Source organism: Taeniopygia guttata, chromosome 24 (genome assembly GCF_048771995.1).
Source record: "Taeniopygia guttata chromosome 24, bTaeGut7.mat, whole genome shotgun sequence".
NCBI lineage: Eukaryota > Metazoa > Chordata > Aves > Passeriformes > Estrildidae > Taeniopygia > Taeniopygia guttata.
The window spans coordinates 4450596-4463872 of NC_133049.1; the positions used below are offsets into that span (position 1 = coordinate 4450596).

Genomic DNA, 13277 nt, shown 5'->3' on the forward strand with positions numbered 1-13277 from the left:
ATGTCACCAGCAAAATGTGACCTTGGAACCTTTTAATGGCACACAAAATGTGTCCTCAGACCCTGTCAATGTCACCAGCAAAATGTGACCTTGGAACCTTCTAATGGCACCAGCAAAGTGTGTCCTCAGGCCCCCTCAATGCCACCACCAAAATGTGTCCTTGGAACCTTTTAATGGCACACAAAATGTGTCCTCAGACCCCCTCAATGCCACCAGCAAAGTGTCCTTGGACCCCTTTAATGTCACAAACTGTGTGTCCTTGGACCCCTTTACTGCCATTACCAAAGCGTGTCCTTGTCCCCTGAGTGCCACAGGAAAGTGACCTTGGATTTTCTGTCTGTGCACAAACCAACAGTCTCTGAAGGCAGGGATGAGGATGGGGAGGGTGGCAGAGCACAGGAAATGATTTGTGACAATATAAAGCCAGGCAGGCTGATGAAAGGATATTGGTGTGGCAAACTGGGTGAAAAAAGCAGATTTTGCATGAGGTGACAGCCACACTGCTGCACTTCTCCACAACGTGGATTATAACAAAATCTTCCCAGTGCACCCATCCTTTGATGGCTCTGATTTCCCCCATGTCCCACATCTCTGCTTTGCCTTTCCCTCAGCTGCAGCAGCTGAAGGAGATGAGGTTTCCTTTGGAAGAGGGAAATCGCTGAGAAAGGTGAAGGAACTTTGCAAAGCTCCTTGCAAATTTAAATCCCATTAGCTCAGGGCATCCAATCCATTTTTTCCTGCCCTGCACCTTTCCTTTCTCTGATGGGGTGTGAGGGAGGAAGATAGTGAAGCTTCCTGGGCAAGATATTCATGGAATCGTGGAATTCTTTGGGTTGGAAAAACCCAAAAATCCCATGGGCAGGGACACCTGGTTGCTCCAAACCCTGTCCAACCTGCCTTTGGACACTTCCATGGATGGACAACCTGTGCCACACTCACGGGGAACAATTCCTTCCAAAAATCCCCCCCAAAATCCCCAATCCTTTGCCTGCTGAGCAGCACTTACCCACGAGCCTCGCCTGGGTGCAGCCCAGCACGGTGATGGGAGCATCCTTCTCATAATCCCTGAAACCACCACTCCTCTGAGGTAAATTGTGAGGCATGTTCAGGTTACTGCGCATGTACCTGCCTGCAGGGAGAGGTGCCAAGCTGGAATTATTCCCCCAAATGGAGGCAGGAATGTTACACCTGATTTTCCCCTCTCCCACCCCCAATTTTCCCCTTTCCACCCTGATTTTCCCCTCTCCCACCACCTCAGCTCTCCTTTGCAGGTCCTGTCTAGGCTTGGCTCGTGAGTAGTTTATTTTCCCTCCATGTAAACCCACCAGGAATCTCACAAAATTAAATTAAACACCTCTCACCAGCTTAAAATCAGCCCAGAATGTTGCTAAGGTTCGAATATTTTTTTTAAGGACCGATTTCCCCAAGGGAAAGTAATTTCTACCCCATGTCAGAGCTCTTCAGCCATAGTTTAGAAAGAAGGCAGTTGTGAAATCATCCTTTCACTACAAGGTATTGGTCTTTTTGAATAGAAGAATTTGTGTTTTAGCACGGATTTCTGATCAGTTCAATGGCCAACACAGCCTGAAGTTATAATCTGTTCACTAGTCTGAAACCTGAGTATAATACTGGCTTGAAAACAGCAATTTATGCCCCAAAAACCACTCTGAGCAGTGTTATTTTCATTTTACAAGTGAATGGCTCCATTTCATGAGAGCCAGCAGTGCAAAATACTTTCTTGATGGCAGCAAATGTTTTCACTGAACACTGACCACCAACATCATGACTGCATTTTCCCTTTGGTGATGTGTAATCACTGCTGCAATATTTTCCCAAATATTGCCAAATGGAGCATTTCCTCCCTAGATGTGAGGAAATTTTGCTGCTGCTGGCTGCACAAAAATCATCATTTTATGTTAAAATCCACAGTTCCCACCAGGCAGTGGCCACTTCTTCCTCCATGAAATCCTGGGATACTCCCATATAACAACAACAGTGAATAACAACGGGCAGAACACTTCAAAGTTGCAGCAGCAAAGGCTCCACTTTAATGTTACAGCCTAATTTTAATCCAGTTTTCCATGTTATGTTTTATTCTAATTGGTTGGTGACTTCCTTGCCACTCAGTCCATTGGTTAGAAGGTGCCTGTGTGTGTTTGTGCCCAGACTCTTCACACAGGTGTTTGCATTTTTATTTTGTGGATTCTCATGGGATAGATTTCTTAGTTTTCACAGATGCAAAGTGCCTTTTTCCAAGAACAGATTGTCATGTAAAACCCATTGTCATGGCTCTTTTCCATGGGAAATGAACAGGCTACCTGTTCCTGCAGCTGAAATAGCAAGGCCTGACTTTATAATGTGGAAGAGGTTTTACAGTGACCTCTGTGAGCCAGAGAGAAGTTTGAGACGAGGATCCACATTTACCCCTGAAAGAACTCTCTACCAAGGCTGCTGACATAGAAACCAAGAAAGAAAGAAGGATAAATAAGAGATAAATAACAGATAAATAAGAGAAACCTGCAGCTGCCTATTCCAACAAGCACTTTGTCTTTCCTGACCAATGAGTGAAGTGTAAACTGAAGAGTTTTTTAAGAATGCATAAAAAACGTGCATGCTGCAATAAAAACAGGTTTGAAACATTATAAGGCCTTTCATTTGTAAGGTTTCACCTCTGTGCACCAGCCCTGGGCTCACCTTTGGCATCGAAGCACTGGGACAGCCAGTACTTGCCAAAAACCACGTCCATCCTCTCGCCGTGCCTGCAGACGAACAGGCAGCGCTTCCGAGGGCCCGGCTGGCTGCTGATCCTCAGGGGCTGCAAGGGAATTGATGCCTTCAGTTTGAGCGTTTGTATTTCCCACCTTCTGTGCTGCATTTACAACTCTGAACTCCAGATAAAGTGTCAGCAGCTCTGCTCACAGCTCAGGCACTCAGAACAATCCTTTTCCAGCCCAGAACCAAGGACACCGCTGCAGCTTCAGCCCCAAAAATGCAAACAGCAGGGAATGGAGGGGAGCAACCTGGGAGGGTGGGACTGCATCACCTGGAGCTGGAATTGGACAATTAACCCGATATGGAAATGGAGCAAAACTTATAAAAATGTGAAAACTCGGGGTCCATCTTGGGTGTAGCCACAGCCAGGCTCCTGTATAGCCCAATGTGTGTCCTTTAAAAGCCTTTTAATAAATTCCTGCTTTATTCTGTGGGAATTCAGAGCTTCCCTCTGGCTGCCCTGGCAGGTCTGGGACCCTGGCAGGGGTCAGGAACCCCCCTGGACAGAGCCCCCAGAGACAGAGGATGGTGTCCTGCCAGCCCAGCTGAAGAGGCAGTCTGGGGATGGGGTTGTGTCATCCAAAAAACTCTGTAACTTTTGCTGCAGGGAGTGAAAAGATAAATTTTTTGGGAAAAATCCATTCACTGGAAGTTTGTCCTAATAATTTCTGTCTGTGATAATAATAATTTCCCACCTGCACGTTCTGGCAGATGATGGTGAGTGGCCCAGCATCCCCTGGCCCTTGCTCTTCCTGCTGCCTTCTCTCCAGAGCTCCATCAGCAAAGGCTTGAAGGGATGGGCAAGCTGTGGTGTTCAGGATGGAGTAGGACCTGGCAAAAATAGAAAAATGTTGTGTTTGGAATGCTCTTTGTGCTCAGGCTGCTCTCAGGATGTTTCTGTAGCCTTCAGGAGCCGGTGGTAATTGCTGTTGGGATGTTATTTCATTATTATTTGGGTTTTAGTGCTGCCCTGAGAGCACCTTGCCAGGTGATGCACACACGTGAGGAGACCAATTCCATCTCCATGGGCCGTTCCCTTAGAAACAATTCACAGAACAATTCCCAAATTTTGGCCTGGGAGGCTCTCTCCACCCTGGAATAGCCTCGTGGAAAGTGCCAGGACCTTCCTGATGACCACGGGATGCTCACTAACATCACCTGGGGACCTGTCCATGCCACTGACCATGGACTTGTGCTCCCAAATTTGGGAATTAATGGCTACAGGGAGTCTGCACTCACCTTTCTCGCACAAGCTGTGGCTTCAGCAGAAACCTGGGGCCTCTCCCTGGGCATTTTTTCAGGGTTTCTGTGCCCAAAACAGCTTCTACCTTCCCTGGCAGGGACTCAGCCCTGCTGTTCCTGCAGTTTTCAGTGCTGCCTATTCCCCTTCCCACCTGCCTGGGAATTTATTCCCCCCCAGTGCTTCCTGTTCAGGGCAGCCAAAGGGATTTAACAGACCCCAGTCTCCCTGGAGGGCCTTGCCTAATGATGTTCCCCCTGAATAAAGCTCTTATTCCCAGATATTCAAGGACTTTCACCAAAACCCTGGGGACTAAAATGTGACAGGCAATTACAGAAGCTGCCTCGACCCTCTGCTGACTCAGTTACCTCTGCTTAGTCATTAAAAAAAAAAAAAGAACATTATCAGGTAATGGATGTGGTCATTTACTCTGACAGAAAGAGTTGCCAGAGCTGGCACTTTTCAGTGCCTTAAATACATCAGGAGCTGCTTCTGATAGCAGCAGTTAGGATAAAATCTCAGAGGGGTTTTAGAGCTGGTAAAACAGCCCCAAGTGACTCTGCCAGCAGGACAAAAATAGGTCACCTGTGTGATTTATGTGATTTAAAGGAGGAAAAAACCCACAAGGATGTTGATCCTGATCTATTATCTGGTGGAATTAGGGTGCAAGGATGGCACTGGATTATTCCTGAGTTCCCAGCAGGGGCTGGCCCTGCCCTGAGGAATTGTTCCTCTCGTTGCCCAGATGCAGGTGGAGCATTGGAGTCAGCACTGATCCATCCTCAGTGACCCCAGAACTTGAATATCTCCGTGTGAACAGAATCTCAATGTGAACAGAATCTCAGCTCTCACTTAGAACCCACCTCGATTTCTGTACAAAGTGAATTTCTCCCAGTTGTCAGCTCTTCTTCCCATTTAATCCCTTTCCTGCCTTGCCCATATGACATCTTTTAAGGACACTGGTCTGGAGAATTCCAAGTATTTTTTGCTTACTCCACTTCCCTTTGCCTCCAGGAGCTACCACACAATTTCTCTCTAAACATTTTAATAAAGGCCACAAACGCTTCACCATCTATTTATAGATGGCAGGATTTGCTGGGAATGGTGATGAGGCAGAGGCAAACTCTCATTGTGCCTGGAGAAGAGCCACCAGCCTGTCCCCAGTGCTGCTGGAAAACACAAACTGCTGAGGCTGCTCCAGCTTAGTCATTCCCTAAGCACAGGTCATTGTTTGGGAGCTTTTCCCCAAAAACCCTGGTTCCATCTCCTTGTCTCCCCTGCTCTGGCAGGGAAAAATGAGGGGTAAATGAGTGATTTCAGGACCAGCTTTCTGTCAAATGAATTCCCACTAAAATCAAGAGGCATAAGCTTATTGAAAAGATGAGGGCTGCATTCTCACTGAAGCCAACAAAAACCTCGCTAAATATCCTAAGGAATGTTCCTGACCCAAAGTCCTTTTCAGCAGGGAATGATGCACAGAAGGTGTGTCTCTTCCCAAATTAACTCTCAAATTTACACCTTGCTGGTCGCAGGCAGAGGTGCCTGCACAGCAGTGCCTCCAGCAGCCATCTGCTCCAGCTCCATCACCCAGCAGCCAGCCTGCAGCTCACAAAGAGCTGCTGCACCAGCTCAGCTGCAAAAATCACCTTGTCCTCTAACCCCACGCTAGGGGAGAGCATCTGCTGCTCCTTGGCTGAGGAGATGAGGCTCTGTGTGCCAGCTCCTTCCCCTCAGTGCCCTTCTCAGCATCCCTCCTCACTGCCCCAGGTGAAATCCCAGCTGCTGCTGCTGCCTTCAGTTTGAGCTTTTGTATTTCCCACCTTCTGTGCTGCATTTATAACTCTGAACTCCAGATAAAGTGTCAGCAGCTCTGCTCACAGCTCAGGCACTCAGAACAATCCTTTTCCAGCCCCAGAACCAAGGACACCGCTGCAGCTTCAGCCCCAAAAATGCAAACAGCAGGGAATGGAGGGGAGCAACCTGGGAGGGTGGGACTGCATCACCTGGAGCTGGAATTGACAATTAACCCAATATGGAAATGGAGCAAAACTTATAAAAGTGTGTAAACTTGTGACTCGGGGTCCATCTTGGGTGTAGCCCTGGCTGGGCTCAGTGTGTGTCCTTTAAAAGCCTTTTAATAAATCCCTGCTTTATTCCTTTAACTCTGTCCAGCCTCTGTCCCAGGCAGCCTCCCAAGACATCACTGAGCCCCTTTTTGCAGCCAAGGAAAGGGGAGGAGCAGCTTCACCTACCCATGGAACACCCAGGTCCCACATTCATCCGCCTTGGTGATGTAGTTTTCGGGCAGCAGCCCCGAGCAGCCAGTGGCAAGGGAAATGCCATAAATCCAACCCTCACTCGTGCTGCTTTGCTCCACTGGGGACATGAAAATGAAGTCCCCTGGGACCAGCTCCAGCTCGTCGTCGTTCTGGGGGGTGTAGGGGTAGATCACTTGCAGAGTCTGGGGGAGAAAAAGCACAAAATGTTGTTAATGGTATCACATCAAACAGACTCCTAGCTGGGTAATAATCAGTGTAGACTGCAAGTATCACAGAAGGCTGAATAATAATCTTTATTAAAAAACCCACTGCTCTTTTTGATACCCTAGCTCACTACAGGTGGAATTGATTGGTCCTTTAGTTAAAACACCATCACCGCTGGCTAATTAAGAAACCAGCCTTTGGTAAACAAATCTCCGTAACACATTGCACAAGTTCACAACAGCAGCAATAATCAGCAAGTGAAGGTACGAATGGTTTCTCATTCTTTTCTCTCATCTTCTCACAGCCTTTTCCCAGAATGATGCCTGGCAAAGTTGTGTTTCTCTCTGTGGCCAAAGAGCTGCTGCCACAAATCACAAATGCAAAGGGACCTTCAGCAGAGGGGAAAAGCCAGGGAATCTCAGAAAAACGGGAAGCTGGACAGGACAAACGCAGGTCTGAACCAATGTGGTTAATCAAACGATCTCCCTTTATTCGAGATAAGATGGTAGTTTATATAAGCTTCTACACAGTTTAAAAAACAAAGGCACTCTGATTGGCAAGCTAACATTGTTTACCTTTTCCTTAAGGTGGTCAAACTTTTCACACTGCAGCTCTACTCTAATTCATGCTCGGATAGCTGATTACTTTGTAGTTAACATAATTTCTGACTGTGCCTGAACTGAATTCTCACTGCATCAAAGGCTTTGAGGCCCCATCAAGACCTCTCCTCAGGCCTGGTCTGACTGGGGAGCTCAAACCTCATTCCAAACATAAACCATGACCTCTGTCTCTCAGAAATTCTGTAACAGAGGGGTGATTTTTCTGGGCGGATTTCTGGGGTGAGACGAGCCCCAGGGGTTTACCTCGTGGTTGACGAAGCGAATGTCGCGGGAGAAGATCGCGGCCACCCAGTCGCAGCCCAGCTTGACGTCGATGCTCTGGGCCAGCTTCTCCAGCGTGGGCAGGTGGCTGCTCTGGAAGTGGTAAGCCAGGGTGACGTGGAGCTGCTTCTTGTGGGGCTCCACGTGCACATCTGCAACGGGGAGAGCAGGGTTGAGAACCCTTCCTGCCCGGTTAGTGGCTGTGACCTCCAGCCCTGATGCTGCTGAGCTACGGACGGGTGAAATGACTCGTATTCAGAAGGCAAAATGAGTATTTATTCAAAAGCACCTCTCTCTTTTATAGAGAACATCATGAACATTAATTCTGCAATGGGGAGAGCAGGGTTGAGAACCCTTCCTGCCCGGTTAGTGGCTGTGACCTCCAGCCCTGATGCTGCTGAGCCAAGGATGGGCAAAATGACTCGTATTCAGAAGGCAAAATGAGCAGTTATTCAAAAGCACCTCTCTCTTTTATAGAGACCATCGTGAACATTAATTCTGCAATGGGGAGAGCAGGGTTGAGAACCCTTCCTGCCCGGTTAGTGGCTGTGATCTCCAGCCCTGATGCTGCTGAGCCAAGGATGGGCAAAATGATTCATATTCAGAAGGCAAAATGAGCATTTATTAAAAAGCACCTCTCTGTTTTATAGAGAACATCATGAACATTAATTCCTTTGGTCTTAAAGTAAAACCATTTCACCTGATTGGCGCACTGTTCTTAGGTCAGTGTGGTAGAACATATCTATAAACAATATGAACAAACAAGATAATCGATTGTTTACATTCCTCTCGGACTTTTCCCAGGCTGAAATCTTTCTCTTTTTCTCTCTGACTGAACTGAGAATACCCACACAACAGAGCTGCACTGGCAAAGATGCTCCAGTGGGCCAAGATGGAGTTCAGCTGGAAATCTGGGAGTGGGTGGTTGTTGCTATTGTCTTAGGGACAGCTGAATAAAGCCAAACAGGCTCCAAGATCTTCCCAGGAGGCAACAGCAAAGTTTCTTAGACATCACATTTTTTATAAACTGTCCTGGGAAAGCTGGACCTGATGGGTCCTCAATAACACCCCTCAGCTCATTGGCTAATTAGGAACAGCACCCTTCTTGTAATCATCTTACAAGTAAACAACACCTTCAAAACACCAGCTGCAAAGATTAAAGATGATTTTAATTCTTTCTCTGAGCTTTCTCAAAGCTCCCCCCAGGGCAATGCCTGGGGAAGTTGATTTGACTTTCTCTGAGCACTGTCAGCATCCACATGAGGTGTTTAACATTGCACCCCAGTTCAAATGATCAGAGATTTGGGGTCTGGTTCAGCCAAACTGCCAAACAATGGGGCTGTGACAATCCTTATTGCAATTCTGGACACGCAGGATCTCCTGCCAAAAAAAAAAAAAAAAAAAAAAAAAAAAAAAAAAAAAAGAAAAAAGAGATTTTTTCCAGGAAAATCCAGGAGGCTTTCATGAAGATCTTTACAAAATAAGCAGGTTAAAAATCATGATTTTTACTCTCCCTCCATTGTTCTTTCTGTTGCACTAAATTACAAATCCATGGAATTTGCAGGTTTGTGCAAGTTGATTAAATCTTTTCCCTGGACAGTTTAGCTACTGAGGTTGAGGTAGTCCCAAAATGTGGAAGCATAATGATGATTCAAAATGATCCCGCAGAAAAAAAGAATCTGCATCAGGAGATGATTCCAGGTGAAAATATTTGGGCTCTTCCAGTAGATGTGGAAATCATAGGATACATTGTTTGCACGTAATTTATTCTTGCTTATTCAACCAAAAATTGCAATTAGATTTGACTGATTATTCAGTCACAATTGCAGCTATTCAGAGACTTGGCTCCAAGTGCCAGCCAGGGGTAGCTTTGCAAGCTCATCCATCTTTTTTTTTGTTGTTGTTTTTCATCAGCAATAAAAAATATGTTCAAGATCTCTGAAAAAACCCCAGAGACTTTAAGGTGATAACCTGACCAAGCTGTGGCTGCAATGCAGCAATTGCCTTCCCCTAAAAAACCCCAATTTGGCCTGAATTGGAACCGTCTCAGGGGCAGAAGATTGTTGGAAGCCACCAAGGCTTCTTTATTCTGGGTCAGTGGGGATTTGTTTGGATAAAAAAAAAAAAATATTTGGCATTTTTGGCTGTGCTGGAGGGAAACACTGATCCCACTCTCACATGGCTGCAGTGTCCTTGGACCCACCCAATATCTGCCTTCCAAAACCACCTTTTTAAAGATCAAATTCCCTCCCTCTTCTAAAGAGAAGTTCCAGGTCAGGTGGAAGGAGCCAATTCCAGAGGTTCTGGAGCAGGGACAGACTCAGAACATCCCTGCAGGGCTGGGGGGTGCCTGCCCAGCATGGGAGCACCCCAGGAATGCAGAATTTGCTGCATTTGGATGCATTTAAGCTCCAGGATAAGGCTGGGACTGGGAAGGACTGAAGTTGTGCTGCGGGTAGGCCAAGCTGAGCCCTGCAGTGCTGCAGGGTGGGACCATGGTGCTGTGGGTGCTGTGACTTCCCAGTTTGGAGGTGCCTGGAGGACACTCAGAGAGGTTGTTCAGCAGTGGAGAGGATGAAATTCTGGTTATTCCCCATCCAGAAGCAGGAGAGGATCACGGACACAGCCCTTTGAGCTCTGAGGTTGGGAAGGGCACTTGGGGTCTTCTCCCAGAGCCCTTTTCACAGCTCAGAAATGCAGTGAGAAAACAACCACGGCCTTGAAATGGCCGGGGAAAGTTCTGTGGTGGTGGCTGGAGGCGGCGAGCGGGGCAGGAAACAGCTCAGAGCAGCTCTGTGAAAGGGTAAAGAACCACCAAATGTCAGCTTCCCTCCCAGAACCAGCGCTGCGAGCTCAGGGGGAGAGAGCTCCCAGCTGAGAAGCCAAAGCACTGCTGTGGGGTTTGAGTTTTCACTTAAAAATCAGGTATTTTGGTTTTGAGCTTTGCTTCTTGGTGGCATCAGAGCTTTGGGGTTCTGAAAAGGCCCAAACTGTGAGATCTGGCAGCTGCTTTGCTCCTTCATGGCATCAAAGTTTTGGTTTTTCTGACAGTGCCTAAACTGGGCTCTCCTGGCATCAAAGTTTTGGTTTTCTGTCAGCACCCAAGCTGGGGTCTTCTGACACCAAACTTTGGTTTTCTGGCAATGCCCAGGCTGGGCTCTCCTGACACCAAATTTTGTTTTCTCTGGCAATGCCCAGGCTGAGCTCTCCTGACACCAAATTTTGTTTTCTCTGGCAATGCCCAGGCTGGGCTCTTCTGACACCAATTTTGTTTTTCCTGGCAATGCCCAGGCTGGCAGCTCAGCACAGCCCTCACCTGCTTTGGAAGCCGCCTCTGCAGCGAAGTCTGCAGCGAACTTCTTGAGCACCTCGGCGCTTTCCTCCTTGACGAAGAGCCCGATGAAGTTGGAGGAGGTGTAGAGCTCCAGGGGCAGCGGGGTGGGGAATTTGCATTTCCAGCGCATCACTGTGGCCTGCAGGGCTTCTGTCAGAGCATCCACCTTGCTGTCCTCGCACTGCCAAGGAAGCAGGACAGGCAAGCTCAGGAAAGGAAAGGATGTGGGTGGCTGACAGTGGTCTACCTTTCCCTCATGCAGTGAGAAAAAGCACAGGGGCGTGGGGAAAGAAAATAAAAAATCCGTGTTTAGAGATCCTCGGCCCCTCCCTTGTCCTCAAAGCAGGATCAGCTATCCCCAAGTGACCTCCCCAAGCCCCCCCCACCCATTCTCACGCTAAGGATCACTGGAGAGATGAGAACTCAATTCTTCTGTGCTGCTCTTCCCTGAAAACAACAGCTTAAAAAACCAATTACCTCCTCCAGCAGCCCAGGCATTGGCAAAATCCCCCCACATCTCCCCCCACAAACCAGGGTGAAGTCTCCAGGCTGAGCCTGGCAAGGAACGGCGAGAGGAGAGAGGGGAGAGGAGCTGTGCTTTACCATGAAGAACTGGCACAGGGTGATGTGGGGGAAGATGTTGTGAGCTTTGTTCTTGCCACAGATCTGCTTCGACTGCTGCCAGAACTCCGAGAGCTTCTGCGCCAGGGGCCCGGTGGGGCGCAGGTACAGCACGTACTCCCGGGGCAGGGTGTCATCCAGGAACGGGTCACCCACGTGGGAGAAGAGCCTGCAGCCAGAAGAACCCTTCAGTCGAGAGAAGAAGAGTTTTCTTCCCCCAGGTGTAACCCAGTGTGAAAATGGACTAAATATAAAAGTGTGAAAACTCGTGACCTGGGGTCCATCTTGGGTGTAGCCACAGCCAGGCTCCTGTACAGCCCAATGTGTGTCCTTTAAAAGCCTTTTAATAAATCCCTACTTTATTCTGTGGGAATCCAGGGCATCCCTCTGGCTGCCCTGGCAGGTCTGGGACCCTGGCAGGGGTCAGGAACCCCCCTGGACAGAGCCCCCAGAGACACTGGCTGTGATCTCTGTCCATGGAAAAGAGTTTTCAATCTTACAGGATCAATTACCAGCTCTGCGTGTTTGATATGAGTAATAATTAAGTGTGGCATGGGTGCAAAAGTAAAATTTTAGGATTCTAGATGAGGGGTCCAAAGGGGACAAGATGGAGGAAATTGGGTGTGCCTTGTCCTTTTTCTCCTTCTTCATGCCCTCCATGTTTCACTGTGGTGTTGGCATTTTTCTGTTGGTTCAGGCTGGGGACACACTGTCCAACGTAGGTGACAGATATTGGCACGTTATTGTAAATCCAGCACAGGTAGTTTGTGGTATTTAATGTTTGTACCATCCCACTGAGGGCAGAGCCCCACACGCTGCCCTGCAGGACAGAGCTGCGGCAGGGCAGCAGAACATGTTAGAGATAAACAGAATAAACAACCTTGAAACCAGCACAGACCAATTATGGCTTCTGCTTTGGCAGCGGGGCTGACAGACAGAGACTTTCTACAATCTCAGAATCATCAATACCTCAGATTCCGACACCCAACAAAACCAGCTCCCCCTCTGCTGGCTGCCATTCCTTGTCCCTTTATGGGGAAATGCGGCTCTGCCTCACTTGCAGCCCATTAGCACTGCTCAGGAACACAGAAAATTGGGTTTTACTTTCAGGCTGATGCTCTGAAGATCTAAGCCAGGTCACTGCTTCTGCCTTTTGTGCCTTTCAGAGTGCCAAACACAGGGAGGAAGGCACCAGGAACTGCTCCAGGTCTCTGAGCAGGCACAGTGGGGGCTCCTTCTCTCCCCTGCTCCTGCCTTTGCTGCAGCTCACAAACCCTCAGAGCAGCCTCACTTCTGCACTGCTTATTTCCAGCACCTCACCAACTCTGCAGGTGCTTTTCAGACAACATCCCTGTTTAAACATTCCACATTCTAGTGGCTGAAACCCTAAATTCACCATCTCTGCTACTTTTTAACATTTAACATTTTTTTAACTTCATACCAACCAGTCGCATGCTGCTTGAACGCTCCTTCCACCTGTCGATGCCAGCGCTTTTTGTCTGCAGAGAGAGCAGAATAAAGAGAATTTCAGTGCTGCTGGGTCCTATTCCTGTGTGTTTGGGCACTCGTGTGATGCCCTTTCCAATTCTCCAACCCCTGGGGCTTTTTTTTTTTCTTTTTTTCGCATGTGCCACCTGCCAAATCCCCAAAAACTGTTTGAAGGGCAAAGTCACGCAGCCAGCACAAAATATGAAATGTGGACCTCTGGGTTTTCCCACTTTTTCTGGACAGAGAAACACCAGCATTTAAAGGGCTCTTTGCTGGCAATTTCAGCATGAAACCCCAAAGATTTGGGCCCGAAACCCCAAAGATTTGGGTCTGAAACCCCAAAGATTTGAGTCTGAAAGTGCAAGAGTTGCACTGAGGAGGAGAAGAAGAATTCAACAGCCACGAGAGGGCACAAATAGAGATTTTCCAGCTTAGCAAAGTTCCCTTTAGTCCTCAAA

At 47.9% G+C, this 13277-nt stretch overlaps 1 protein-coding gene across 1 annotated transcript in view; it reads right to left on the reverse strand.

Moving 5' to 3' along the window:
• Positions 1-13277, reverse strand: part of UBASH3B (ubiquitin associated and SH3 domain containing B) — a 75083-nt gene that overhangs the window by 12266 nt on the left and 49540 nt on the right. The window contains exons 2-9 of the mRNA XM_041720873.2: positions 12777-12830; positions 11314-11500; positions 10693-10891; positions 7359-7528; positions 6265-6473; positions 3468-3603; positions 2695-2815; positions 1007-1129 (exon numbers count right to left, since the gene is read on the reverse strand). Coding sequence (XP_041576807.1) covers positions 1007-1129; positions 2695-2815; positions 3468-3603; positions 6265-6473; positions 7359-7528; positions 10693-10891; positions 11314-11500; positions 12777-12830 — 1199 coding nt within the window. The remainder of the gene's footprint in view (positions 1-1006; positions 1130-2694; positions 2816-3467; positions 3604-6264; positions 6474-7358; positions 7529-10692; positions 10892-11313; positions 11501-12776; positions 12831-13277) is intronic.